This window comes from Equus przewalskii, chromosome 4 (genome assembly GCF_037783145.1).
Source record: "Equus przewalskii isolate Varuska chromosome 4, EquPr2, whole genome shotgun sequence".
Lineage (NCBI taxonomy): Eukaryota > Metazoa > Chordata > Mammalia > Perissodactyla > Equidae > Equus > Equus przewalskii.
In genome coordinates this window covers 77,433,821-77,461,649 of record NC_091834.1, presented here as the reverse complement: position 1 = coordinate 77,461,649, position 27,829 = coordinate 77,433,821, and the positions used below count along the sequence as shown (strand labels likewise).

At 40.9% G+C, this 27,829-nt stretch overlaps 1 protein-coding gene across 7 annotated transcripts in view; it reads right to left on the bottom strand.

The window, feature by feature from the left end:
• The window catches only part of CPED1 (cadherin like and PC-esterase domain containing 1), a 272,369-nt gene extending 250,056 nt beyond the window's left edge, over positions 1 to 22,313 (bottom strand). For 2 of the 7 annotated variants that reach the window (XM_070616407.1, XM_070616409.1), the window contains exons 1-2: positions 22,171 to 22,312; positions 20,320 to 20,799 (exon numbers count right to left, since the gene is read on the bottom strand). In XM_070616407.1, coding sequence (XP_070472508.1) covers positions 20,320 to 20,568 — 249 coding nt within the window. In that variant the 5' untranslated portion in view covers positions 20,569 to 20,799; positions 22,171 to 22,312. Of the gene's footprint in view, positions 1 to 20,319; positions 21,161 to 21,262; positions 21,493 to 22,170 lie in introns of those variants that run through there. The other 5 variants (XM_070616405.1, XM_070616404.1, XM_070616410.1 and 2 more) reach the window with 5 other exon arrangements.
• Between the last annotated feature and the right edge of the window lie 5,516 nt (positions 22,314 to 27,829).

Here is a 27,829-nt window from a genome sequence, read left to right as displayed (position 1 = left end):
GAAAATTTGTATTAAGAAATTTATTTCAGTAGAATTTTGAATAGTAGCAAGAATGACAAAAAGAGAGTTAAAGATTTGAGCAAAATAATGAATTTATAGTAAAAAAAGGGTAAATAAAGAGCTATATTATAAAAGAACTATATTTCTCAGTTACTTACACTACTAAAAAGTCTTCACCAAGACTTACCACAAAAGCAAGAAATACAGCTCTTTAAAATATAGTAGGGATGAAAAATAAAACTTGTTTTTTTCCACATGACAGAAAGATTTTTTTCTGGATTTATGAAAGTAGCTGTGTACTTATGACATCTTTTGATGCTCAAATACAAATCATACCGTAGACCTCGGATGAGTGTCATATATAACTAAAAGTCAAATTGCCTTGCTGGTCTAGATTCTTGGCGTTTTAGAAATATTGCAGAGTCTATCATAGTGAATTATGTTTTAATTTTTCCACTGTAAGAATAAAATAGAGATATTTTTTCCATTGATGAATGGTACACCTATTTTAGAGAATTCAGGAAATGAAATGGATGGAGTTTTCTAGGATGCATATCCTATACATTTCTACCTAAAAATTATTAAAGTTGCAGGACAGTTTAGGGACCACAGCTTTCCTAGATATGCAAGCAGACCCTCGTAAGAATGTTCCCTACCTAAGTGAACCTTAAGTGAACTTGCCTTCGTCTTATAGCTGCCTCAGCTGAATCTCAAGCCCATCACGGAATGATGGCACATTTCTCGGAACCACTCCACAACACTGAGCACCTTCTGGCCGTACTCTCAAACTGTACCTGGGGACTATCCTAACACTCAACATCCAATGAAGCAAGTTTGCTCATCTGTGGTTCTACCTAAGTTCTAAACAAATAATAGAGAAACAAAAACAATAAAGTTTCAATATAAAAAATGTATCCCCAATATAGCTTTAATGAAATGGCACCCACTTAAATAGCCATGGCCAAAACCCATTATCACCTCTTCCTCAATCCAATTTTCCCTTTGGCACTCTTCACAACTTACAGTCGTATATTACTTGTGTAATATCTGCCACTCCTATAAGTCTGTATGTTTCATGAAGGCCTCAATTTATCTGCTTTGGTCATTGTTGTACATACAGCTTACTGCCAGGTTCTAAATAAGAGGTAATAGATGAATGAATAAGCAAATGAATGAATGCATAAATGCAAAGTATGAGTTCATTATTTGTAAACACATGCATGCCCTTTAATTATTTTACTCACTATGAGGTAAAAAAATCCACCACAAAGTCTCAGTGGAGGGGCCGGTCCCATGGCTGAGTGGTTAAGTTCATGTACTCTGCTTCTGCAGCCCAGGGTTTTGCTGGTTTGGATCCTGGGAGCGGACCTAGGACTGCTCATTAAGGCATGCTGAGGCGGCATCCCACATAGCAGAACTAGAAGGACCAATGACTAGAATATACAACTATGTACTGGGGGGATTTGGGGAGAGGAAGAAAAAGAAAAAGAAAAAGAAGATTGGCAACAGATGTCAGCTCAGGGTCAATCTTTAAAAAAAAAAACAGTCTCAGTGGAGGCTTAGACATCTGCATCTCAAGCCATAAATTATCCATGATCTCTTCATTGCTAATGACTGCCTCACTTCACTGCAACCACCCACTCCAATGGCCACATCTTGGACTTTGTGGTCCCCAAAACAGTCCCCACCTCTGAAATTATAAAATGAGCTATGTATTCCATTCTCTGATCACATTCATATATTTCCAGCTCTTCTCATTTTTTCCCAACACATCAGTTCTTCAACCACCAATCTTTCCCTCTAATGCCAACTTTCTCCTCACTTCCTTTTCACCTTCTTTCTCCGCAGCTCAGATTCGATAGTCCAACACCCCAATCACCCTGTACACAATATATTAAATTCCCTTGCTCCCTGTACTTGCATCACATTCACATGGCAAAGCCTCAAGGATGGAAGAGCTAGGGAAACAGCAGTAAAGAAGACAGCCAAGTCTGCCCTCACAGAACTAACAGCCCATCAAGGAAAGCAGACATGAGCAACTAGTTATAACAAATTGTGATGTGCCAGGTAAATGGGGAGGAATAGGATGCTGTGGAAACTCTGAGCTGAGGGACCTGAGGAAGATCTCAGCAGCTTGCCTGTTCTGCACCTAGGCTGGGGGTGCTGAGAGCTGCTGAAGGAAAGTACCCACTTGGACAGATGCTGGTTGGCAAAGCCAATGCAGTCTTCAGGTTCCCCAGACTATCCTGCTATGCTTCCCTGGACAATTCTCTCTCATATCCTCCATGGTGACAAACTTTTCTACTCTCTAGCTACCTCCTTACTTCTACCGATAACTGCCTCCCGTTCACAGAGGAAATCAGCATCAGTAGAAGGAAACACACTGAGTTAGACAGCCTCTTTTTGACAAACCTATAGCCTATTGGCACAATTAACATTTCCTCTTTTCTTCTGATTTCCATAGATGAAATCTGTCCTTCTCGTGTCTATGGCTAATCACTCTGCTTATTTTCCAGATCCACACTCCCCCTCCCCGCAAGCAACAAACCTCCTCCCTATAGCCACTCTCAAATCCCTGAGAAGTTCATCCATCTTTCGCTTCTTCTCCTGGATCCTCAATATCTCCTCCCCTTTCTTTCCTACTGGCTCCTTCTCAACATTCATTCACTCATTCATTTATCTATTTCATATTTGTGAACACTTTGTATGTGATAGGCATAGAGTTCTGAGAGAGACAACAGTGAAGAACCCTGACAAAGTTCTAGTCCTCACTGAGCTTACTTTTCAGCGGGAAGAGCAATAAACAGTTAATGAAATCATCCAAAGCAATCTCCCACAGAGGTAAGAGCTCTGGTCAGGGTAAAGAGTTAAAAAACGCCGCAGAGCTCCTTGAGATGGTGTGGTGCTGTTGCTTGCATGTGTTATGAATGTTGCGCATGAAAGAAAATGAGAGAAGAAAGATAATTCTTAGAGAGAGAGAGAGAAAAGATGAGAAGGGAAATTAAAACGAAGTCCTTGAAAGTCAGCACCATAGGTACTTTTTATCGTGAGCGGTAAATACGGTCAGGTAGGCAACAGGAAATAACTAGCAATGAGGATAAAAGTGGAGGTAACGCAACATTTCTCATTATCCGATTAAGTGCAAGTAGGAAACCAAAACCTAGCAAGTAGCAGAGAATTTCACAGTTGGCAACTTTATGCTGGTCCTTCTACAGAGGTCCAACTCTGATGAACTTTGATTGCTTTTACTAAAAGCCACGGCAGGGAGGAGACAGATGAGGAAAAATGGAAGTATACAGACAGAGGGAGGGTGTTTTCTTGTTTTATTTTGTTTTCTGTATGTACCCTGACAGAATTCCAGAAGGCCAGCCCTTTGCTACCTAGATCATAGGATTTCCTGAGAAGCATATGCCGTCATTCTCATAATGCGGAAAAGAAATTGTTTAAAAATGGAGGCACTCAGCGACCTAGATGATCAAACCATGAGAGAGAGCCCTGAGACCCGTGCTAAGGAGGGATCTAATCACCCGGGGGACACGGGGAGGGAGAGTGCTGTGAGGGTAGGAGCAGTAAGTACTGCACTGTGGAGCCTGGTTTGGTGTAAAAAGAGCAAGAAGCAGCAGCAACAGGACAGTCAAATCACAGTGTGTGTAACTGAGAGACAGGTAAGTACAGAGGATGAAAATGTTCCAGAAGTAGGGAGAAAAGTCCCAAGGAAGGGATTTGCTGTGAAGATATCAAGTCAACAGAAAGGGAGTCTACAAGACTGCCATTATTAGAAGAAGAAAGGCGGGCACAAAAGAGGAAAACAGAAGGGAACAGCAGGACAGACCCTGACCTGGCCATCCTAAGCTGGAAAATATTTAATGATCAATAATATCAACTTGCCTTAGTCCACTGGGAATGTCTGAAATACTGAGTCTTAAGGGATCTATTAGGATTTTTGCTTATCAGAAAAGACTTCCCACCACATCTAGAAAATGGTAAGCATATAATCTTTTTTTTTGAGGGAGATTAGCCCTGAGCTAACATCCACAGCCAATCCTCCTCTTTTTGCTAAGGAAGATTGGCCCGGAGCTAACATCTGTGCTCACCTTCCTCTATTTTATATGTGGGACACCTCCCACAGCATGGCTTGATAGCAGTGTGTAGATCCGCACCCGGGATCCGAACCAGTGAAACTGGGGCAGGAATTGGATTGCACAAACTTAACCACTACACCACCCGCAGCCCCAGTAAGCATATAATCTGAAGGTAAACGCTGAGAATTCCCAGGTCACCTCTATGTTTAATGCCCATTCCACACACTCACAACCTGGAATCACACTGCACCTTTCCAAAAGGGGTGCACAGTACAGAGCTTGTGCAACTGGGAGAGAGAGAAGAGGAGAAACTGAAGGAGAGCAAGTTACCAGACAGGAAAAAAAAAAGGCAGACTGAACAGCTCAGATCTTCAAACTTCAGCGAATGCACAGTCCTGCTGGGCACAGCATTGGCTGTGCGCCTCTCATTCTTCCCAGGATCACCCTCACACATAGCAGGGATCTTGGAGACAGGGAGAAATTAAAAACAGCACAAGAACATCGATTTCTCCTCGAGTCCTTATCTAGTCTCCAGCTGTGACCTCTCACCTTCCCATGCCACGCAATAGTTGGCTGCCTATCTCTACCCACCCCCATTAAATGCTTATCCGTTTCAATCAACGTGGGGAAACTTCTATTTCCTTCTCTGCTTCTCAATTTTTCTTCTTCTCTTTTCTAGCTGTTTTGAAAATCATATTAAACATCTTTTTCAGCCTCCTCTGGAGGCTTCTCCTTCGATGAATCCAAGACTCCTTTCTTTGAGGTGCCACCCACGATGCACAGCTGTGGGTCATCAGTGTACTATTTGCTGTAACTTTACAGACACAACAAAGACCCAGCTGAGATTACAAAAACACAGAAATAGCTGGGAGATGGTGGTCATGATAGCTTCCTTCAAGATAGCTTTAAAGAAGAAGCTAATTTAAACGCGATCAGAAGAGAATGTAGATTGCTTTTTCTTTTGGCACACTTGATTTTGCTTCTTAGTTTGGAGCAAATAAAAATCACACCCGAGTGTCCCTCTTTTGTCTCTTCTCCTTCCCTCTGCTTTCTGCTTTCTCTACACTATTCCCCCTTCCAGGATGTCTCTCAGACACTCAACATGGAGCTTCAGAGGCGGAAGAAGTTATTTATTTTCTTTCCATCCTCGAGCCCTGATCGCATCTGCTGGTTGCAGAGTAGATGCTCTCCAGCCCCCTGAATCTTATCTCAGTGTTAGCAGTAGTTAAAGGACATCCGTGATGAAGAAAATATAAAATTGACAATCCACAATTATGAAAAACCAAGCAGAGGACAAGGAGAGACCTTGTTCTTTTGAAAAATGTTTAAATAATAGCAAGTCTCTGTCCCCTGATGCCAAAACAAGGAGTTAATTCAGCAACTGAGTCTTAAAATAGTAAGTCCCTACAAAGGAAACGTAACAGAAAGGAAAGAACACTGGGGTCATTACAACAATATCAATACCTAAACATCAAACAATTTGCCAAACATCTTCAGAGATGCCAGACTCTGAATCGAAGGTCAAGGCTCTGCCAGCAACAGCTCAGGGCCTTCGGAATCCTGGGTCTCCCCTCTACTCCTGGCCCCGCCCTATTCATTCCCAACCCCCAATTCATTATCTGCTGATATCACTTTCCTCATCTGCAAACAAGCACCAACCGTCCATCTTACTCTTCATGCCATTTCACGCTATAGTAAGGATCAAAGGAGATCCAAACAGTGCACATAAAAGCATTCAAAAATAAACAGCCTCTCATAAATGTAAGGCGCCTTTAAATACCTCTTAAAGAAGACAAAAGAACCTCTTGACAAATTAAAATACTTTAAATTGTTAAAAGATAAATTGAGGCATATTTAAAACTTTAAGGGTTTATTTGGGCAAAAATCCACTCCAATTCGGCAGCGCCAAACCGGAAGTGGTTAGGAGAACACTGAGGGCAGGAGCCAGAGGAAAGACTTATGTATAAGAAAGGCAGAAGCGAAACAGGGAAACTATTTGATTGGCCCCAGCTTACAGCCTACTTGGCTGATTGTGATTGGTTGTCCTTTGCATTTTCATTTTGTAACCTTGAGGCACTGACATGCTTAGCTTTTGATTTGCTAATGCAGGCCGCCTCAGCATTAGAGTCACCTCACTCTAGCGGCCTCTTTGTTTAATTAATTTAACAAAATTAAAACCTTAAAAATTTCAATCGTGATTTCATAGGGGTTCTGTCAAATTGCAAGTGGAATATGAAACGGTAGTGTTTATGAATTAGGGACATTAAAGCATTTAAAAATAATCAATGGATCACCATTTCTGCTATTCTTCTCTGACAAACATCCAGTGTTAGAGCAAATACATCATTATAAGAAAAAATATGGCCATTGATACCAAATATACAATGAACAGACTTTTCAGATTTGGGTGCTAGATAAAAATTAGGCAGTATGTTAACTGCACAATGAAATATGATTTAATTTTATACTTTGTTATAATGTTCTATAAATAAATTCGCAATCAGGATGTAAAAAGCCCTTTGTCACATTGCATTTGCTCTTTTTGGCTTAGAAAACAGGGTCACCATTGTCCAGTTTCAGGACCTTCCATAGTATTCACCTATTAAGTTCCTGAACTCCCCTTTTCATTCTCCATTTCAACCCTCATTCTCTTCTCTCCACTCTCCCTACTACAGGCTTGCTGCTCATCCTCCCACCCCATCCTGCCCGGTTTATGACCCCCGCTCTCCTCCTAGCCCTGCAGTCCTCTCTACATTTCACCACTGCACACACACACACCCCAGGCCTCTGCAGCAGCCATCACCAAAAAACTTGTGGTGGCCAACCTAGAATCTCTTTTAGCATCACAGCGAACGTGCCCTACTCTGGACAGAGAGTCTGGCCTAGTAAAACACCTGCCAGATGTAAGGGTAGAGTTCAGGCACTGAGTTAGGATTAAGATTCTCCATCCACTGCCTATCACCACATTCATAACCTCCAGGAGAGGATTATTTCCTAAACCCACATTAAGTGTCTAATATTACCAATCCCATGCAGATAGTACTTCTGGCTCCTGTCTTCTCCCCTCAGCATTCACACCCCTGTAGCAACCAGTTCATTTAGACTGTCCCCAGAAATCCAAGGTCCCCATGAACCACACAGATGGTTAAGGATGGAAAGACAACAGATTCCATACAGGTGGCCCTGCATCTCCAGGGCAGCGAAGGTCAGTTCCAGTTCTCCGTTGAATGAAAGGCTACAGGATAGAGGCACACACCTCACAAACCCAGAGGAGCTCTGCCTCATCCTACCCATGTTGGGGGACAAAGTGTTAAGAAGAATGGGAGAATGAGTGTTAACTATTCAGGCACCACACTCCGCATAAAAGAAACATCCTGCCTTATACCAAATTTGTAGACCAAGTTTCTTTAAACACACATTTATGCCTTGGCACTCAGGCTGTTTTCCTGCTTACTCTGAGCACCCTCATGGCTGTTCAATCTCCATGGCCTCCTCATCTTGTCCCTTCCAGACTAATATATAACCTTGACTCTCCTTGGAGACTACACTGGGTAACACTTTTCCCAGCCCCAAGAAACCTCTTTTCCATTCTTCCCCTCTAGAAACTTCCACCCAGTCTACCCTGATCCTGCTTATGTTGCCAGAAGCTGCCCTGCCACACCACACATCATAACACAATCTCACATACTCCTTCAAAGTCTATCTTAGAGTGCCCCAAATTACACACTTATTCTAGAATGTTTAAGTATTTGATGGACAATTTTTTGCCTTAAAAATCAAAAACTGACAGGAAATGACAACATCTAGTAATACCATAGCAGAAGCATTATCTTTAGAGGAAAGAATAAGACATCATCCAGTAAACTGTTATCAAATTTTCAACTCCCTAAACTCTATAACCCTTCCCTTAAGGGATGGATCATATTGCAGAATGGCATCTGGCTTTCTTCTGTGACTGACTAGAAAAGCGAGTTCCCTTCCTCAAGGTCCAGTTTATTCTTAAAGGGTCCAGCAGAAGGTCTCATGGGCCAAGCCTAAAGAAGAAATGATCTGTTCTAACACAATGCTTTGCTTTGGTCTTCTCAGGAAAAGAGGAGGTGAGAACATGTTATAAATGGTGGAGGACCTGGATGGGTTGTTCAGGGAGAGCAGAATTTAAGAATTCGATTGAAAGAACAAAAGAAGAATTTAAGGACTGCTGGCCACCACAGGAAGTCCTATACTGGACACACAGCATGAATTATACTGGATCCCATTCATCTATTCATTGAAGCTCTTATGTGCCAGGCATTGTGTAAACTTGATCCCTGCCCTGATCCAACTGCCAGCGATTTATTAGAAGGTTTTGTTTAAATGCTCAACTTCACAGCGAGCGGTTACATTATTATAAATGCTTGGTTACTTTCTTCAGGGTTTTGCTAAGAATTGTGCTTAGGATTGTGTGTACATCATTAGATGATGTGACATCCTCCCATTTATATCACAGAAAAGAGACTTCCTTTTAAAATGTCATTATTTTAGAGCAAAAACAGGAGACAATTCTAGCTTCTAGAATTTTATATTTCCGACAGAATATATTTTCACAAGTGCATTTTTTCTGCTCTCCAGCAAACAAGTTTGTTTAAAGCAGACAGTATCACTTTAACTATTGTTTCTTTAAAAGAAAAATAATCGGCTTACTTCCTTTACCCAATCCTTATCTACTTCCCTATAAAAAAGAAAATTAACTCTGCCTCAAATCTATCTGCTTTTAAAATAGCTTATGCAGCACTAAAATACTTGGGAAAAATAGTTTTAGCTTGTGTGTAGGAAGCTTCAGATGTGTTATTAATGTTTCCCCAGTTTACTCAGAAAAAAAGATGGTTAATAACAAAAGGAGGAGTGAGGAAAAGCCTGTTTGATATCATTTCTGCCCTCTGGGTGTGTCCAGTAGGAAAAGCTTACTGCTCACTGTGAAAGCCGACTTCCTGGCTGATGCTTGGCTAAGGTCAGGTAGTTCCTGCACTGCTACAGAAAAGTTAATTTCCTGTTCCATTTTTCCTGAAGCATTGGGGCACTTTGGCTAAATGAATGCTAGACTTTCCACTAGGGAAGAACCAGGCTCAGGGCTGAAGCTATTGGAATGCTATTATACTTCCGATTGCTTGTTAAAGAAGCAATGAAACATCCAGAGGAAACTCAATTGTGACAGAGCAATTTTGGACTCCTAGTGGCATTTTGAAACATGGCTGCATAACTTAACATTTGTATAGAAGGCTATACTCTAACTTCTTAATGAAAAAAAGGGGTATTCTCGGTACTCACAGTTATGTTGCATATCTGCATTCTTTTCCCTCAAGAGGCACCAAATGCAATGAGAATATTTTCATGACGTTATCTTTTGGGGTGTGTTAAGTTAATTAAACAAGGAAACCGTTAGACTGAGGTGGCATTAATGCCATGGCAGTCTACGCAAGCAAATCAAAAATCTCAGCTTCTAAGTACCTCAAGGTGACAAATTGAAACCTAAGGACAACCAATCACAAACAGTAACGAAGATTTAAGCCATAGCCAATCAATAATTGCCTTACTTCGCTTCCACTTTTTTTCTATAAAAGTCTCTCCCAGTGCTCCCGCCAGCAGAGCACTCCTAAAACCTTCTGGTTTGGTGCTGCCTAATTCGAATCAGTTTTTGCTCAAATAAACTCTTAAAATTGTTGATATGCCTCAGTATATCTTTTAACAGATGTGATAATATTTATTCCCCTGCCTTTGATAATCTCAATGTTTTCCAAAGCACTCTGAGCTACAGTGTCTAATTTGATCCCATAACATCTCTGCAACAGACATTTCCATCCATATTCCAGGAAAATGAAACCCAAAGAAATCCCTTGTGCAGGGTCACTCAACTCTTCAGCAGTGGGCCTGGGTCCCCATTGGTGTTTTTTCTTTCGCCTGGAGAGAGTGCGTGGGGCACAGCGGGATCTGCCTCAGGTACGTACACCTTTGACAGGTGGCTCTGGAGGTTTCCAGAAGTCAGCACCACCACCCCAACACTGTCCACTTCTTCTTATGTCAAAACGAATAAAAACACCAGGACACTGGAGTAATATTGCTGTTTAAATAAATTCTCTTTTCTCCCCATAGATTATTCCCTGTCATCATGCTTTTCTCCTTACCTGACTCTCCCATCCCGAATTGGCCAATTTTTCCCAGATCCTTCTCTTAAGCACAGTCAGAATATACTTAGGGCAGTAGATATCATCTTTGCCAAGATCAGCTGTGAGGTGTGTTATAAGAAATTGGCTACAGAAAGAATTAAAATATTAAAATTTGTAAATCATTTACACTTTTATATATTTATATCAGGGAAGATGTGCTGTATTCCCACTAATTGCAATCAAACACTGTCTTGAGCGGGAGAGGAAGGAAGTATGAGGCATAGCCCTGGAAAACCAGTGGAATGTGCCTCCATTCGATTGCAGTTAGAGGTGTCAAAGAGAAGAGTGACTGAAGACCGCTAGCACAGGGCATGCTGCTGTAAACATTTGTCTAAGCAAAAGCTAATGAAGAAAGCACGTAGGCTAAGGATCAAAATATATACAGTAGGTGTATTCTTGAAACAAATATAAGCCATTTAAATGCTTGTTTTTGAGGTCAAAGCTTAAAGCTAGCTTTTCAGGGCAGGGAGGACACCAACATTTACTGAATGCCAACTCTGGTCAGCTACCATGCTTGGTGTTGTCAGACAATTATTCAGTTCTCACAAGTAGGACTTAGCTCCATTTTTCCAGTGAGAAGATTGAGAGTTTAGAAATCTACATAAAATTTACCCATGTCCTATTGCTAGTAAATGACACCGCTGGAATTTGAACCAACATGTACCAAAGCTCATGTTTGTTCCACAATATACCTATGTTCTATTAAACTTCTTATGCAATATACTTAACAGGTTTGGGGTTAGAAGCCTTGCTGGAGATAGCTAGGTCTGATCTCATCAGCAGCATGCAGAGTCTCTGAGCATCCCCTTAGCAAGTTGCTCTAATTGGCATGCACTATGAGCAGACTGGTGGGGGTTCTATCAAGAGTCCCCAAGTAAGAATTAGAGATACCAAATGTAGCTATATTTCAGAACACATGATGGGGCCCATTCTGCACTTCCAGATCCATGTGCCCTTCTTGATAACTGTTTCGGTTCATCTATTATTTTGAATCATAAGTATCCTTACCCTCCATTAGTGAATTCAATTGAAAGTTGAATAAATTTTTTTGTGAAGATTCTTATATATAGCAAAGATTCAATGCCTCTTTTATCACTGTATACTTTTTTTATCCCTGTACATGATAAGTCAAGATGTTTTGTTTTGCATTTTGAACAAGTACAGAAGTTGACAAAGTACTGTTTACTTTGCAAATTTCCAACTTTGGTACAGTTTCTGTTAGAGAACATAAATCCTATTTTAGAACATGAGCTCATCCTTCTAGTGAGAATGGCTCCCTAGAAAAAATATCCAAAAGAAACCAAAGGGATAAATGAAACCGAAACATTCCTTTCAGCCCAAAAGGCCACACACTCAAAGTTGCTAACAGGAAGCACTTTTTATAATGTCAGTGTATCTAGTGGTTTCCATTAAGGAGGGCTTATCTTATGTGAGTTTCCAATTCCAGGAGAACAAGAAACAGAATTGCTTAGAGGGAGAAAGAAGCAGAAGTTATTGCCACTATCTTGAGAAAGCAAGAGAGAATGACACCTATATACTGATTAATTCCTTGATTCACAGGAAATTTAGCATAACTTGCTTAAATATGAGCTTCATCAAGACTTCATTAAAATTTATCTAACATAAGCAAACTTCAGTATGCACAGTTTTTCACCCATGTGCATATTTCATTATAAAAATTTAACATAGCTCTAATCAACAATCTCAGAGAAATCCACAGGCATTAAACCCTCATCAGGCAGTCCAACTAATTCTATGAAAGTCGTATACCTGTTAGGTATGCTGACAACATCTCCTGGGAGCCTCCTATACATAGATCAGTGCATTTAGATGCTATCAGCACAATTTTGAACTCTTTACCTTCAATTCTGATTAAAATATAAAAACATGTAAAAGGTCGATTTTTAGTAAAATCAGTGTTAAAAAATGGAAACTGCTTTATACAAAGAGAGGTTAGATGATGGTGACAATGAAGCCAAGAGGGGTTAGAAGTAGTTAGAAAGGCACATTGATTGGGAAAGGATGTTGTTGTTTGTTTGTTTGTTTTTAATATAGTAGATACTTGAGAATGTTTTGGGGATAAAGATCCCAACCAGACAAACGAGCTGAAGAGAACAGGAAGATGGATGATAATTGATGCAACAATTCAATGTAGCAAAATGACAGGATGATTAGCATTAACCAGTAGTGCAGGAAATGGTACAGAAAGGAGTTCAAGGGCTACTGGTACAGGAAAAAGATGGAGTGGAGGACCTGAGATCAACAAAGAGAAAAAGAGAGGCAAGAAGTTGTTCCTCTCATTTCCTGGCCTCTGCTCTAAAGCAGGCCTTCCCTGACCCTGAACTTGATGAGTCATTTATTTATTCATTCATTGACTAGAAATTTACTCAGCGCTCACTATCTGTCAGACACTGCTTTGGCAATAGGAATGTAGTAGTAAACAAGTCAAATAAAGTCCTTGCTCTTAAGGAGCTGAAATTCTATGTAGGGAGACAGACAGGAAACAAATAAATAGATACATGTTTGTTCAGGGTCAAACTCTTAACTTCTTTCCCCTACTGACTCCCCTAAGTCATCTCTCCACATCCATAGCTATAGCATGCCGTTAATCCCACCATCTCAAACTAAAACAAAACAAAAAAAAGGGATTCAGTGCAAACTGAAGATCTTGCCTACAGATAAACAGGCCTGACTCTGAGTGACATATTACCATCTCTACGTTTTGTCTTGATTCTAAAGGCTCATTTTTCTTTGAAAAAACGACAGCCTAGAGGCTGGAGGCTAGGGACAGAAACGCAACAAGGCTTTCACCTCAGATTCTCCTGACCCAGGTACTTACGTTCATGGCAGCAATTACTTAGGACTCACGTGCTTGTGAAGGCCAATTGTTAAGATCTATAAGGACTACAGAGAGGAGTAAATCCTCAAGGAGATTAAACAATAATTATTCTGATAGTCAATATTTATTGAGCACTTTCTATCTGCCAGACACCTTAAGTGCTTCACGTAATTTATCCCATTTAAGCTTCATGTTAGCCTTGTAAGGCAGATGATAATATATCCATTTTCAGCTGGAAAAAACAAAATCCTAAAGAGATCAAGCAATGTGTTCAAGGCAACAAGTGCTATTAATTTGACTTCAGAGCTCATGGGCTGCATATTCTGCCTCCCCAATTTTATAAATTTCCTAAGGCTGCCATAACAAAGTACCACAAAATGAGTGGCTTAAAACAACAGAAATGTATTGTCTTACAATTCTGGAGGCCAGAAGTCTGAAATCAAGGTGTCAGCAGCATCATGCTGCCTCGGAAACCTGTAGAGAAACCCTTCTTTGCCTCTTGCTAGCTTATTATTGGATATCTCCAATCTCTGTCTTCATCAGCACATGGCGTTCTTTCTGTGTGTCTCTGTCTTCATTAGACTGTCTTCTTGTAATACCAGTCATATTGGATTAGGGATCCACCCTATTCCAGTGTGGCCTCATTTCAACTAATTATATCTGTGACAACCGTATTTCCAAAAAAGGTCACATTCTGAGGCACTGGGGTTAGAACTTCAGCATATCTTTTTTGGGTAAACATGATTCAACCCATAACACCAATAAATAGAGGTAGTATATGGAGCTACTTAGAAAAGCAGGTCTCAGTCCAATCCTGTCATCATTACCAGCTTGATGTGTTACTTTGAGAGAGGCACTTTTCTTCTGTGAGCTTCATTTTCTTCACTTTTAAAATAAAGACCTTGAGCCTATGTGGAGAAAGGGCAAAAAATATCAAAGATAACTCTGAGGTTTAAAACCTAAAATCTAGGAGAATGCGGGAAGAAGAAGTCTCATTCAGGGAAATAGAGCGATCTGGAGGAGTCATTGATATTGGCATGAAAATTTCAAGAGAAAATTATTTGAGTTTTCAGTGCTTGGTACCACTTGATAAAAGATAACAGGAAATTGGAGATGCAGATTTAGGGGTTCAAGAGTGAGATCCAAGCTAGAGATATAGATAATGAGTTATCTGTACAAGGGTGAAAATTAACAATATGCAAAGTTGATATAATCACCAATGGAAAGCATAAAACAAGACAATTAATGGTTCATGAACTAAGCTTGGGAATGTCTACTTTTAGCACCAGACCAAGGAAATGAACCCTGAAATGTTCATTTATAAAGGTCAGAGAACAACCCTGTTGTGTTATGGAATTCAAAAGGCGAGTTTCAAAAATGAGTTATTGGCCAATAGAGTAAAATGCTTCAGAGAAGAAGGATGTGGACTGAAAATAAATCATTGGGTTTGGTAGCCAAGATGTCACTGGGAGAGAAGTTTCAGTAGAAAAGGCCAAATGAAAAGGATATGGTATGGGTAGAGGTGGCTAGGAAGCATATCCAAAGAGAACAAGCTACAGGTTCTCTGAGGAAAGAAGAGAATCAGGGAGAACATTAGATTAAGAGGATTGACAGGTACAAAGAAAGCTTATTGTTGTGTTACTGGTTACGAGCATGTTTACTGGCAGAAGAGATGGTCCAATGGAAAGGTTGTAAATGACAATATTATAACTAATAGAGAGTAACTCTCGAATCAGTTCTGGAAAAGGTCAAAGGGGGTGTTCAAGAACACAAGGGGAAAGTAAGTTTTGGCAAAAAGGAGGCATTTTGAAACAGCAGCCCAACTGGTCTCCCTACCTTCAGTTCTGTCCCCTCCAGTGCATTCTGCAATGTGCATTCTGGAGTGTTCTCTCCACATCTGAAATCTATTCAAGCCACTATTTGCTTACCATTCTTTGGGGTTCCCTGTTGAGTTCAGGAGAGAACCCTTCTAATGCCCATATTTTCAATATCTAGGCCCCACTGAATGTTTTACCTCATCTATTTGCCTTCCTGCTCTGCTTTTTCCAGTGCACCACACACACACACACTCATACCACATAGCAAATACTTTGAAACCTCCAAATGTATCAGGCTTTTTAATTCCTTCTCTGCATATGTGGCGTTTTCTGCTTGTAATACTCTTTTCTCTCTTTACCCTTTCTAGCTCATCTAGAACTGTTGTCTTAAAGTTATGGATTCCCTAGCACTATATTTATTTACTTGTCTGTCTGACAATGGCTTTTATTTCTGTATCACCAGTGCCTAGTACAGTGTCTGGCACACATAAAACGCTCAATAAATATTTACTAAATGAATGAAGAAAATTAAAGAATGAATGAAAGGGATGAGGAGGAGAAAGGGTAGAGATGAAGTGAGAGGATTTTTTTTTTTTCAGTTGGAGAGGAGAGTTCTCAGTGAGATAATTACAAACATTTCATTTAAAGGAAGTGATGCCATTTCCCAAGAGTGGGAGCGTATTTAGACATTTTTGTGAATTTTAGAAAACAAAATTAGCACAACTGCTGTACCACATACTGGATCACCTTGCTTCACATACCCCTCCCGTGGGCATTATTCATGCCATGTTGTGGTCATAAAGCGAAGGACACTGTTTTCACTACCCTGGCCACCAAAGACCTGGGAGCTCCTACGCACAGTACAGATTGAAAAGGAGGGACCACCTCACCTTTGCCCTGGCAGGACTGCACCCTCTGAGGCCCTGGCTTCCCCAAGGGCTGACCTGGGAGTCCAGGTAACACTCCCTGGTAGTAGGATGGGACAACTCTAACCAGGAAAGACAGAAGAGTGGGAAGGCAGGAGATAAACTGCCTGCCCATCCTGCCCCTCTCCCCCAGTGCCTGTTCCGAGATGCAGTCATTTAATACAGCCTCTCTGCATATGTCTCCCACAATTCACCCATTCATTTGCTCTCCCTCATCCGCTTTTCCCCCTACTCTTTCATCCCTGGAATTGCACCATCCCATAAAGTGTTAGCATATAAGTTATAGCCTTGGGTTCTAGTTCTAAAAAACCTGGGCTAAACAAGTAATTATTGAGAAATTTTCAAACATTAAATATATTATGCACAATTAGAAAAATAAAATTAAATAAAACACTTAGAATGCAAGCAGTCATTTATTTGCATTGTGGGTTATGGCTGGATGCTGGGAACAGTAGTTGTGGAGAACAGTCACTGAAGAATGGAGAGTCAAGAAGAGATGGAAAATGGATAGTCAAGCAACAAAGAAATAGTAATTCTCCTTGTGGAGCATCAACAGGAGATAATCAGAAACACATGCCTATGGTGAGTATAAATGTATTCCCCAGATAACAAAGTTTCCATTAAAGGAGCATAGACTAAGAAGATTTTCTTTCGTTGTGTCTGTTTATAATTTAATGTGCTTCCTATGTTATGAAATATGAAAGTGTTGGATTCCAGGAAAACAAATAAATCTACTGAGTGACCTACTTCAGTAAAGAAAACCGAAATTGTCTTCAGTTTATATATTAAATTGCAATAATTTTAAGACATGGCGATTACTAGCCAAAATTCAAACAACTAATGTTGGGAGAAAACCCAGAAGAAATGACAAAAGTACAGCTGCTTAGCAAGGCCCTTTGGAAAGTTCAAGTGGAAAAAAGAATTAAAATTTGGCCAGAAGAGGGAAAGTACTTCCTCACTATGGAAAGTTGGCATATACTATACCATGTTCTCAATGGGTACTGAAAGCAGTTTTGGACATTGAACCAGATCCCAATTGTAAAGGTGTAAAGGGCACAGTCAGTCACTCACCTTTAAATATCTGCTACCACAGAACCCTCTGTTCCTAGGCTGGTAAAGTACAAAAGGTCTTCTCTTAGAAACAACCACAACCAAAAAGACTAAGAAATACTTACTGCTTACTCATGAAAGTATGAAAACTATGATTCAAGAAATACACTGTGAGCATATTTTAGCTTCTGAATGTTTATCCCTGCAGACACTACAGCATTCATTGAAACACTTTTTCAAATGTCCTCAGGTGGATTCCTTAATTAAGATTTTGTTTTCCTTTTTTAGATTTATATATCCAGACCCAACTTATGCTTCCTGGAGGGGTAGTTTAAGTTTAAATGCATTGCTTTTTAAGCATTTTTCATGTTTCTTAGTACTTCTTCAGGTCTGAATATCTGAAGGGGATTATGATTTTTTCCCGGAGAACTGCACATACTCATACACACAATAGTTAGCATGAAATGCCTGGGTTTGGGGACATCTCATACAGTCAGATACTTTCTGGAATCCCTGAACCATAGGTCAAAATCAGATGTTTTGAGCAACTTTAAAAATCACTTAAAGATGGATGGATACCAGCAAAGGAAAGCCCAAGTCACATGAATATTTTAGTTTGCCAATAAAAGTAATAACAAAACCCCAAATTTATAGATAGAAACAATGCTTCTTCTGTAAAATGCCTAAAAGCTGTATTTTAGGTCTTGAGGAAAATCTACGTAGCATCTCCTCAGTTATTTTTTTTAATGAACTTCATAAGGAGCTGTTTTTGAGAATGATCTATATATTGACCCCAAAGACATTTCTTTCTTCACTGTAGCTATCTTAAAGAATATTTAATCTTCAAAAATGGATTATTATTTGGGGCTGGCCCCGTGGCCGAGTGGTTAAGTTCGCGCGCTCCGCTGCAGGCGGCCCAGTGTTTCGTTAGTTCGAATCCTGGGCGCGGACATGGCACTGCTCATCAGACCACGCTGAGGCAGCGTCCCACATGCCACAACTAGAAGAACCCACAACGAAGAATACACAACTATGTACCGGGGGGCTTTGGGGAGAAAAAGGAAAAAATAAAAAATCTTTAAAAAAAAAAAAAAAGGATTATTATTTGATTCTTTTTGGAACATACATTACAAGGAAAACCAGTTTATATCTGATTTTAACCAACTTTCGCATGATTCTTTCTAGCTTCCTTTCTATCTCTATTAAAAACTGGCTCTAAACCAATGGCTGGCACAGGTTAAGTTAAAAATAGAGGTACATGGCAAATGTTTGGGCTTCTGAATTATAATTGCGAATTTAGAATCTTGCTTATGATTAAAATATTTGAGACTGTGAACAATTTGAAAAAAATCATCAAATGTTTGGCATTTTTTGTTAAGAAAATTCTAGAGTGAATGTTTTACACAAGCAGCCAATAAGTTTCAGATGGTTTATAAGTAGCCAGAGATCCAAGATTGAAATGGAATTTTCTGTGACAGCCTACAAATAACAGCTAACATATGTCTAAGTTACAGGCAAAAGCAGGAGTCACATAACGTCAAGTAGGGAGTAAAAAAGGCTGTAAGTTAATAAATAAAAACCTTTTTCTCCAAAATTCTTAGCAAAAATTTTAGGTACTTAAAGCACAAAACCATCTAACTACTTTTAAAGAAATTATGTGTATTAATATTGGAAACAAACAAGAAGTGAGTTTTAAAGCCACAATTTATACCCATCCTAAATTTGATGTATTAAAAAAAAACAAAGAGGCCAGCCCAGTGGTGTAGTGATTAAGTTCACATGCTCCACTTCAGGGGCCTGGGGTTCGCAAGTTCCGATCCTGGGTCCGAACCTATGCACCACTCATCAAGCCATGCTGTGGCGGCATCCCACATACAAAATAGAAGAAGATTGGCACAGATGTTAGCTCAGGGACAATCTTCTTCATCACAAAAAAAGAAAATGAAAGTTAATGCTAGTATAAATGAAAAAAATACAAATTCATCAATGATTTTAGAGCATTTAATAACTGACTCACACTTGCAATTGAAGTTTGATCTAGATGGCTTTCTAGTTAGATGATCTACTATTCTTTGTCATGAGATATTTCTTCGTCAAGACGTTTCTTGACATTCATAAAACAAGTCACTCAAAAGTTTTCAAATTTTCTTTGTTCTAACATAATACTATTTTGTATTTCAATAAGTTCTTACAGTTGTGGTTTCACAAATTGTTATTAGAGCTTTGAATTTACTTTTATAAATAAAAGTATGCATCAGCCTGCAGTAGGAACCAGGTGGAGGTACCATGTCGTAATGCTAGCCCTCTGGCCCACCTGAACATCTTTGAGTGTCAGTCATGTTATCTGTAAGATGATGACGATGATACCTCCGTACCTATCTCGCAGGGTTATGAATCTGACAAGAAATAGGTAAAAAATTTTTGAAACACAGTGGTACTGGTGCTAGAGGTATTAGCAATAATGGTAGCAGTAGTGTATATTCAGCAGGAAATTCTGCTCCAAATGACAACCACGATCACTGGATCTACCTAATTCTACTGCAGATATAAGATAATACTTCTAGATTACTAAATTATCTTGCTATGCTACTTGCTGTATCATGAAAATCAGTGGCTTTGCTACCACGAACGTGTGTGTGTGTGGCTTTTTTTTCTTCTTTTTTAGACTGGACTGTTTTGAAGGTCATCATTTCACTGACAGGCACAGACAAAGCGGTTCGTGAAAATAGAAATTCTGGGTTTTTTTTGGATTTTGTATTTTCTCCAACCATTGGACATGTGAGATTAGTAAAGTTAATTAGAAAGGTTTAAGTATAGAATTGTCTATATTTCCCTAATTCTATAAACAACAAAATGCAGTGTGTCAATTCTTCCGAAGAAACCTATTATACCATTCTTTTAAATGCTTCAGAAATAAACATTGTTTTAGAAATGTGTTCACCAGTGAAAAATTGATTTAACCAATTGTAAAACGGAATTTTGTAATATCTTTGAGTCAGAAATGGTCTGAGCCCTCATACTGATGGCCTTGAGGACATAATGTTTATCAATTTTTATGAATCTTTGATTTACGTTCCTGAACTGTAAATCTTCAGATCTTTTAGAATCCTAATATGTTAGAAAGAATTTACATCACTCCCACCTCCTCCAAATTGGCTATTCCACTCAGCTGAAATGAAGTGAAATTCTGAGAGAGAAAATAATGGCCAGGACTCTCTGGAAGTAAACATAAGAAGTTGAAGTTAACGTGGTTCACTGTCAGAAGGTCACTCTCTGGGCTGTCCTGGAGACTCTGGATCCCTTTCAGACCTCATGGAAGTTAATTTTAGTTTTACAGAGAGGACAGAGAGACGCAAACTGCTATCTTTGCAGAAAATGTCAAGGTTCAGCTATCACCCGTCTTACCTTTCTGATTTCCTGTGCATTACCGGAGAGAAGGAAGCACTGTTCCTCCACAGAGAATCCTTTCTGGCATCTGCTTGCCTGGGTGTCGGTGGGTGTGTTTGGGGCAGCCCCAGAGACAGCGGCTGTGAGCTTCCTCGTCCCTCGGAGCGTCAGGGTCTGGTAGAAGAGACAGATTGCCACCACCAAGCCCACCAAGAAGGGCCGGGGGCAAAATCGCCGACGACACAGCAACACTGGACGACAGACCATGACCAGTTCAGCTTCACTTGGCTCCTGTCCACGTTGCCGGAAAAGTCATAGCAGCTATTTTTTGTCAGCATGAAAAATACAAATCTGTCTTCTTTCTCCACAACTTAAATCAAGATTGCTCCATCCCCGCTTAAGAACTTTCCGAAGGGTCATGCCAAAGAATCATAGGTCCCAAAAGTCTGAGGCTGTTAATAACAGCCCTTCCATGGATGAGAGTAAAAAGTGGCTGGCCTGGGTTAAAAAAAGACATCAAAATAATAATAGTTGTAACTAATAACCCGAGCGTACCTCAGGCTGCCAAACTGTTGCTTCCAGCAGTGCCTTATTTTCACAACATCCTTAAACTCCCAGTAAAGGCTTTACAGGAAAAGAGAAAACAACACCAAAGTAAATCTGGAGCCCGAAAACAGCGTTGGAGAAGGCAATAGGTTAAACCCAAAACAGCCTGTTGCATAGCTGGATGCAGGCCAGCTCATTTGAGGCAGTTCCTCATTTTTCCTCCGGTTTTAAAGCCGTCCCGCTTAGCCTTCTTGTTTCTCAACTGCTTCCCTTCATTGTTTTAAATTGCCACTTTCCTGTAAGCATTCACGGCCTTTAACATAAAAAGGGAATAAACGGTTTGAATGGACGTGATTAACTGTTAGGGTTTTGCTTGTATTTGTTTCATTGCAAGTTCAAAGTTCTATGTACTTACTCAGTTTTCATCCTTTGAGCCAGAAAAAAGTTTCCATGATCCTCTAATGGATTGCTGATCAAAACCACTCGGAAGGAGACACCCAGTCGTAGGGCTCCAATTCATCTCCCACACAGGGACCCACACGCAGCCGCACAGCCCCGCACGCGCGCCGGCCGCGCTCCGGGCCGGGAGGGAGCCGGGCCCGCGGCCCCTCAGGGAGCCACGCGGGCGGCGGGCGGGGCGGGGCCGAGGCCGGGCTCCTCGGGGCCTCGGGGGCAGCTGGAGCGGCGCGGTCAGCCCCGGATCAGGAACGCCGGGCTTCCAGACTGGAAACAGCGTTTCTCACTTCCCCTGAAAGGCGGCTGCCTCCCCAGAGCGGCAGAATTTTAAATACGTGTTTGATGGTTGATCCCTTATGTAATTTCTTTTTCCTAATACAGCATTGGAAAAACAAATCGCCCTTAATCGATGGATGACAAAGGTCGAAGGGGAGACTAAAGCCGACTCCGTGCGTGACTTGGGAGGTTCTTCACTCGAGGGAATTGTGGTTAGTCTTAGGGGGTAAGAGAGTCACGGTACTGTTTGGACCCTAGAACAGGAAAGCCTGTTGTATGCACCAGAATAACTGACAGCGAGCTTTCTGCTCCAGGACCGAACTCCTATCACTGTTGCTATTATTACTCCTTTCCTGAGTCTTTCAAAATTGCCTGACACTTTGCTCCTACAGTAGCAGGTGTAGGGTAAGTTTTGCTCAACAAGAAGGAGTACACAGCAGGCTCTGTCCAGAATTCAGTTCAATCTAATGCTCTACAGCCCGCCACAAAGACACCCTTAGTAGGGCAATACTGCAAACTCCATCTACTTCTGCTGAGTCAGCTGAGGGCACGCCAAGGAGAAAGGCAATCTGGCTAGTGCATGTTGCTCACCTCTCCCAATCCTTGCTTTGCGAACTCTGGATACCCAGGACCGGCTTGGGCTCAGGGCAGACATTCTTCAAAGGCTCTGAACCTACGTAGGCTTTGTAACCTGTTTCTAACCCAAACTCGTTCTTGTGGGCTGAGGCTCTCCTATGAGGCCACACCCCTAGAATGATCCTATCCGTTAGGCACGCTCCTGTCAGTCACTTATATTTTGTGAGACGGAGCGCCCCCTGGGGGTGCCCAGCTATTATCGACAGAGACATGGGCATCTATGGGTTCCTTGCTTGTAAGAAACTATTTTCACACCTTACAAACTAGATTAATTAAAACTTTACAGAATAAGTATTCAGACTAAAGCTATATTTATCCTGAATCTGCGTATATCCCCTCCAGTGTGCTTAATATTATTGATTTATAGATTCAGAGTCCTCAATTCCACGACAAATGAAGGAGTAGAGAAAAATGAAGTGGCAGTTGACTTGTAGAAGCCAAGAGAATTTTAAAGAAGAACTGGTTAAATGATAGATACGGTTTTGGTGGGTGCGAGGTGATTTGAGAGAGAATAAGAATTACAAGATCTCTAAATAGGACTTGTTCCTGTGTTAATGAGATCCAGGGTAAGACAAAGTTCTTTACCAGATGGAAAGGAATGGACGTGCATTTCTATTAAGGCAAAAAGTCTGAAAAGTTGAGCGTTTGAGGAATCTGAAGGGTCATTTTTGTGCATCCTTAAATTGTTGAGTACAGGGTATGAAAGAAAGCATAAATCAGATGTTAAAATCGTGTTGCGGGGCGGCCCAGTGGCGCAGTGGTTAAGTGCGCACGTTCGGCTTCTCGGTGGCCCCGGGGTTCGCAGGCCGGATCCTGGGCGCGGACACGGCACCACTTGGCCTGCCATGCTGTGGTAGGCGTCCCATGTAGAAAGTAGAGGAAGATGGGTACAGATGTTAGCTCAGGGCCAGTCTTCCTCAGCAAAAAGAGGAGGACTGGCAGTAGTTAGCTCAGGGCTAATCTTCCTCAAAAAAAAAAAAGAAAGAAAGAAAGAAAAAAAATCATATTGCCTTTGGGCTGGGAGAAGTGAGAGACAACAGCATTGATTATTTTATAGCTAGACTTCAAATAACAGGAATCAGACAGAAAGTGGAAAATTAGTGTTCTAGAAATGATACTGGCAGAATGAAAAACTCAATTCTCCATTCTAACCCCTAAGTTCAAAGCAGTGGGAGAAGATGGTAAAAAAAAAAAAAAAAAAAAAAAAAAGGAATATCTGCAGAAGTGAGAAAAGGGATAGTTAGAGTGGGAAAGTGGAAAGAAGAGATGGGAAAAAAGATACAGCAGGAATTATCACCAAAGAGACTAAGGGAGTCCAGAGACAACATTTGATAGTAGAATTACCTCCACAGGGTGGAATCATGGTGCTGCCTCTTATCAAATCTTTTAAACAGTGATTTGTGAAACGAGGATGCCAATGCCTCCTTTGAAGTGTTGTGGCATGACTAGGTGAGATAACGTAGGGAAAGCACCTAAGCATTCTGTGCACGTTTGTTGGAAGAATGCATGCTGAATACATGTCCATTATGATGCTGAGGCTGAGCTCAGTCTGGTGTGGTGTCAGATGTGCAAACAGATAATTATCAAATAATGGGCCTCTTGAAACACAGAAGCCCCAAAAGCAAACAGAAGCACTTAGTATTAGTTGTCTTCTCTTTACTTTGTGAGATGCAGGTGGGTGGCAGACTGGTTTGGGAGAATGAGAGCAAGAGTGGGATGGGAGTGAGTAGTAGGTGGAGACTCCAAGTGGGAGGTGTTTATGCCCAAGTAGCAAAGGAAGGCTAGTGGGAGCATGTGTTAGATTCTGAAGGCGTCAGAACAGGGAACAATGAAGACAGAGAGTATGTTGGTTCAGTGAGGGGAGTGGGAGAGTAAATATGCAGTAGAACTAGGAACCTGTGGATTCTGGCAGTGCTTCAGACTGAATGTTTTGTGCATAAAATTTTATAAAGCACCCTTTCCACTAAATCATTTCCACATTCAAGGACCTGTGTTTAAGCAGCATCAACCTGGGACAATAGAGTGATAGACCTCTTAAAGGTCTATAATTTCAAGGTTGGACAAACAGAACAATCTTTCTCCTCAAGCCTCTCCAAGACAAAATATACTCTTCCATCACACACGTTTCATTTAGTTTTTTGTATAGAATGAGGTAGAGGATGGATTTAATAATCGTTGTTCGAAGAAGGTATTTTTAAAACTTTATTTTTTTTTAACTAGAGAAATAAAGATGTCTATAACAGAGAAGATTCCAGTGTTAGATCAGGAACTTTGGGAGAGTAATTTACCTCTGTGAGTCTCAGCTTTCTCATAGAAGAGGGGCTTCAGTGACCATGAGATAACCTCAGAGATTGCGTGAGGCTCCAAAGTTCTGTTTCTAGGGATACTTGGTTTTTTTTTTTTTTTTTTTTTTTTGAGGAAGATTAGCCCTGAGCTAACTGCTGCCAATCCTCCTCTTTTTTCTGAGGAAGACTGGCCCTGAGCTAACATCCGTACCCATCTTCCTCTACTTTGTATGTGGGACACCTACCACAGCACGACATGCCATGCGGTGCCGTGGCCGCACCCGGGATCCAAACTGGCGAACCCCGGGCCACCGAGAAGCGGAACGTGCGCACTTAACCACTGTGCCACCGGGCCGGCCCCCTAGGGATGCATTTTTGACATGGATTTCCTCTCTGTTGTGACCTGCTAAGAAGAGGAAATCTTCAGGTTCTGCACTTGTTGGTTTCCTGCAGAGGAAAGCCTTTCTCTTTCAAGAAGTCTCCTGACCATGATGATGTCAAGTCCAGCTGTAGCTTAGGGGTGATGCAGTAGTGGATTAACTCCTGGGGGTGCTGTCAGCAACACCTGGGCACTCACCTTCCAGTATTTCTGACCTACTGAGTCTGCCCTCTTATCAGCTCCTACCACCTTTCATCTAATACTGACTCTAGAACTTTCCACAGAAGCTTTGAATATAAGATATAAAATGATGTTTTAAAATCATAAATCACATATTGCATCTCTGTTACACAAAAACATCATCCTAGGGTCTGAGGAAGACAGAAGACATATGACAAATACTATAAATGACTAAACATGAGTTGGCCAGGACAGGATAACCACTATAACAAACAACCTCTAAATCTCAGTGGCTTGATAGAATGAAAGCTCACTCATTTGTGCTCATATCGTTTTTGAGTGTTTGTCAGTTTCCATTAAGACATTTGGTACCCAGGGTCCTTCCACCTAGTGACTTTCCGTACTCTAGAATCTTGGATACCCCCTTGGATTCTCTGAATCCCGCTAGCAAATGAGGAATGAGAAAAAGCCATGGAGGATTAGATGGGAGGTCTTTGGGGACCAAGCTTCAAACTAGTATATATCCTTTGATCGACATTCTGTTGGTCAGAGCCCAATCACATGGACTCACCCAACTGAGCTGGGAAATGAGGTTTAGCTACATGCCCAGGAGGAAACAGAAATGAGCCTGATAAACATATAGCAGTCCCAGCCACAGCTAAGATGGAGATGTCGGGTGCCTTAGAGAATCCAAACAGGGAGTTCACATCTTTTGGGAGGTGATCAGGAAAGCTTCAGGAAAGTCGTCTCTTCTCAACTGGGCCTTAAGAGTCATGAAGATTTCAAAGGGAAAATATAAGTTTTATGCCTTAGTGGAAAACCACTAAGGCTAAAAGCTGGAAAGGAAAATAAGTCCAGATTAAGGATGGCTATAATTTCCAAGAAAAAGAGTTTTTCAGCTTTTATCTGCAGACAGTAGGAGTCCGAAAAGTTTCTTCCCCAGATTTATTAATGAAGATGTCATGAGAGCTGTCAGGACAGGATGACCATTATCTACAATTAGCTGAGGATGCTCTTATATCACCACTAACTTTAATTGTAAACTCACAAAGCAAAATCTTTTTTGTTTTTTAGATAGAATAAGGACAACATAGGTCAAGTTCATGTGGCTACTCTCAATGGTGCAAAATATATAAAAGATTTACTGGAAAAGTCTATGTGCAGGGGCTGCCTCGGTGGTATAGTGGTTAAGTTTGTGCATTCTGCTTTGGCGGCAGACCCTGGTGTGGACCTACTCACTGCTCATCAAGCCCTGCTATGGCGGGCGTCCCACATATAAAGTGGAGGAAGATGGGCACAGATGTTAGCTCAGGGCCAGTCTTCCTCAGCAAAAAGAGGAGGAACGGTGGTACATGTTAGCTCAGGGCTAATCTTCCTCAAAAAAAAAATTCTATGTGCAGTGTTAGATTCCTGCCTTAGAGCCCTCACTGTCCCTCAGGAGGAAAATGCTGTACTCAGTTAAGGTATATGCAGACACACCTGATTGTATATTGTCCCAAAGTTATTACAAACACAGAGCATTCATTTATATCAGGTTTAGGATTATATATCCTTCACCTGTATTTAGAAGTTTACATCTTCCACTCATTACAAAGACACATCAAAAGTTCGGTCTACAATCAGGCTCCTGTATGTTCTTGATATGTTGGAGGAGCAAGAACAGAAATCCCAAAACAATTCTGCAAATTTTCTGCATTTTCTCATGCAGTCAACATTTAAACTTGCTTAATTTCCTTTTGACTCAATTATGTTGCTTTTCTCCGAATCGTCTCACTTAAGTGGAATCACTTTTACAAATCTGTGGATTTCAGTTTAAGATCACTGAACCTTCTATGGAGCTTTCTATGGGTTTTAAAAAAAATTGAAGATTTTCTTCTTCCTTTGCAGTGATTCTATCTAAACCCACTCTAGGCTGGTGCACGGTGAGAGCAGGATTGGCAGAGGTCTGGGAATCGTGTTAAAGGGTACAAAGGGACAGCGGGCAGGACTTCCCTCAGGCACAGCATCTGTTCAATTCACACTTGGAAATACAATGCTCCAGTGAAAAGTCTTCATTTTTCTATTTTTTCCTGTGTGATGTTTAACAGACACCTTCTACCATCTCTGTAAGTTCTAGATGAACAGTCCAGTTAGACTAAATCCTCCAAATTAAATGGTTTTCATTTTTTTTTTTAAAGATTTTATTATTTCCTTTTTCTCCCCAAAGCCCCCCGGTACATAGTTGTATATTCTTAGTTGTGGATTCTTCTAGTTGTGGCATGTGGGACGCTGCCTCAGCGTGGCCTGATGAGCAGTGCCATGTCCGCGCCCAGGATTCGAACCAACGAAACACTGGGCCGCCAGCAGCGTAGCCTGCGAACTTAACCACTCGGCCACGGGGCCAGCCCCCTAAATGGTTTTCATTTTAAATTGCCCACTAGACCCATGTTTCTGAGCATATAAATCACCTGGATGGAGATCCCTTATGACAACACTTGGTGCTGCCTTTTAAAAAAGCGACATACGTCACTCTGCAGCTCTCCATGGTTCTCAACTCTCGCTTTACTTATTTTTTCACAACTTTCTCTCTTTATAAGCATTTTGAATTTGCTTGCACCTGTATTGAATTACTTTTATATTCTGTAGAGCATTTTAGTTATTAGTGTACTTATATCTCTTTACGTCATAAACTGCTAATGACAGAAACTATTTTACTCATCTCCATACCCTTGCAGCATCTAGCAGCGTCTTCTTGCAAGTGATTGTTTTAAAAATTCTTATTTAAATAGGT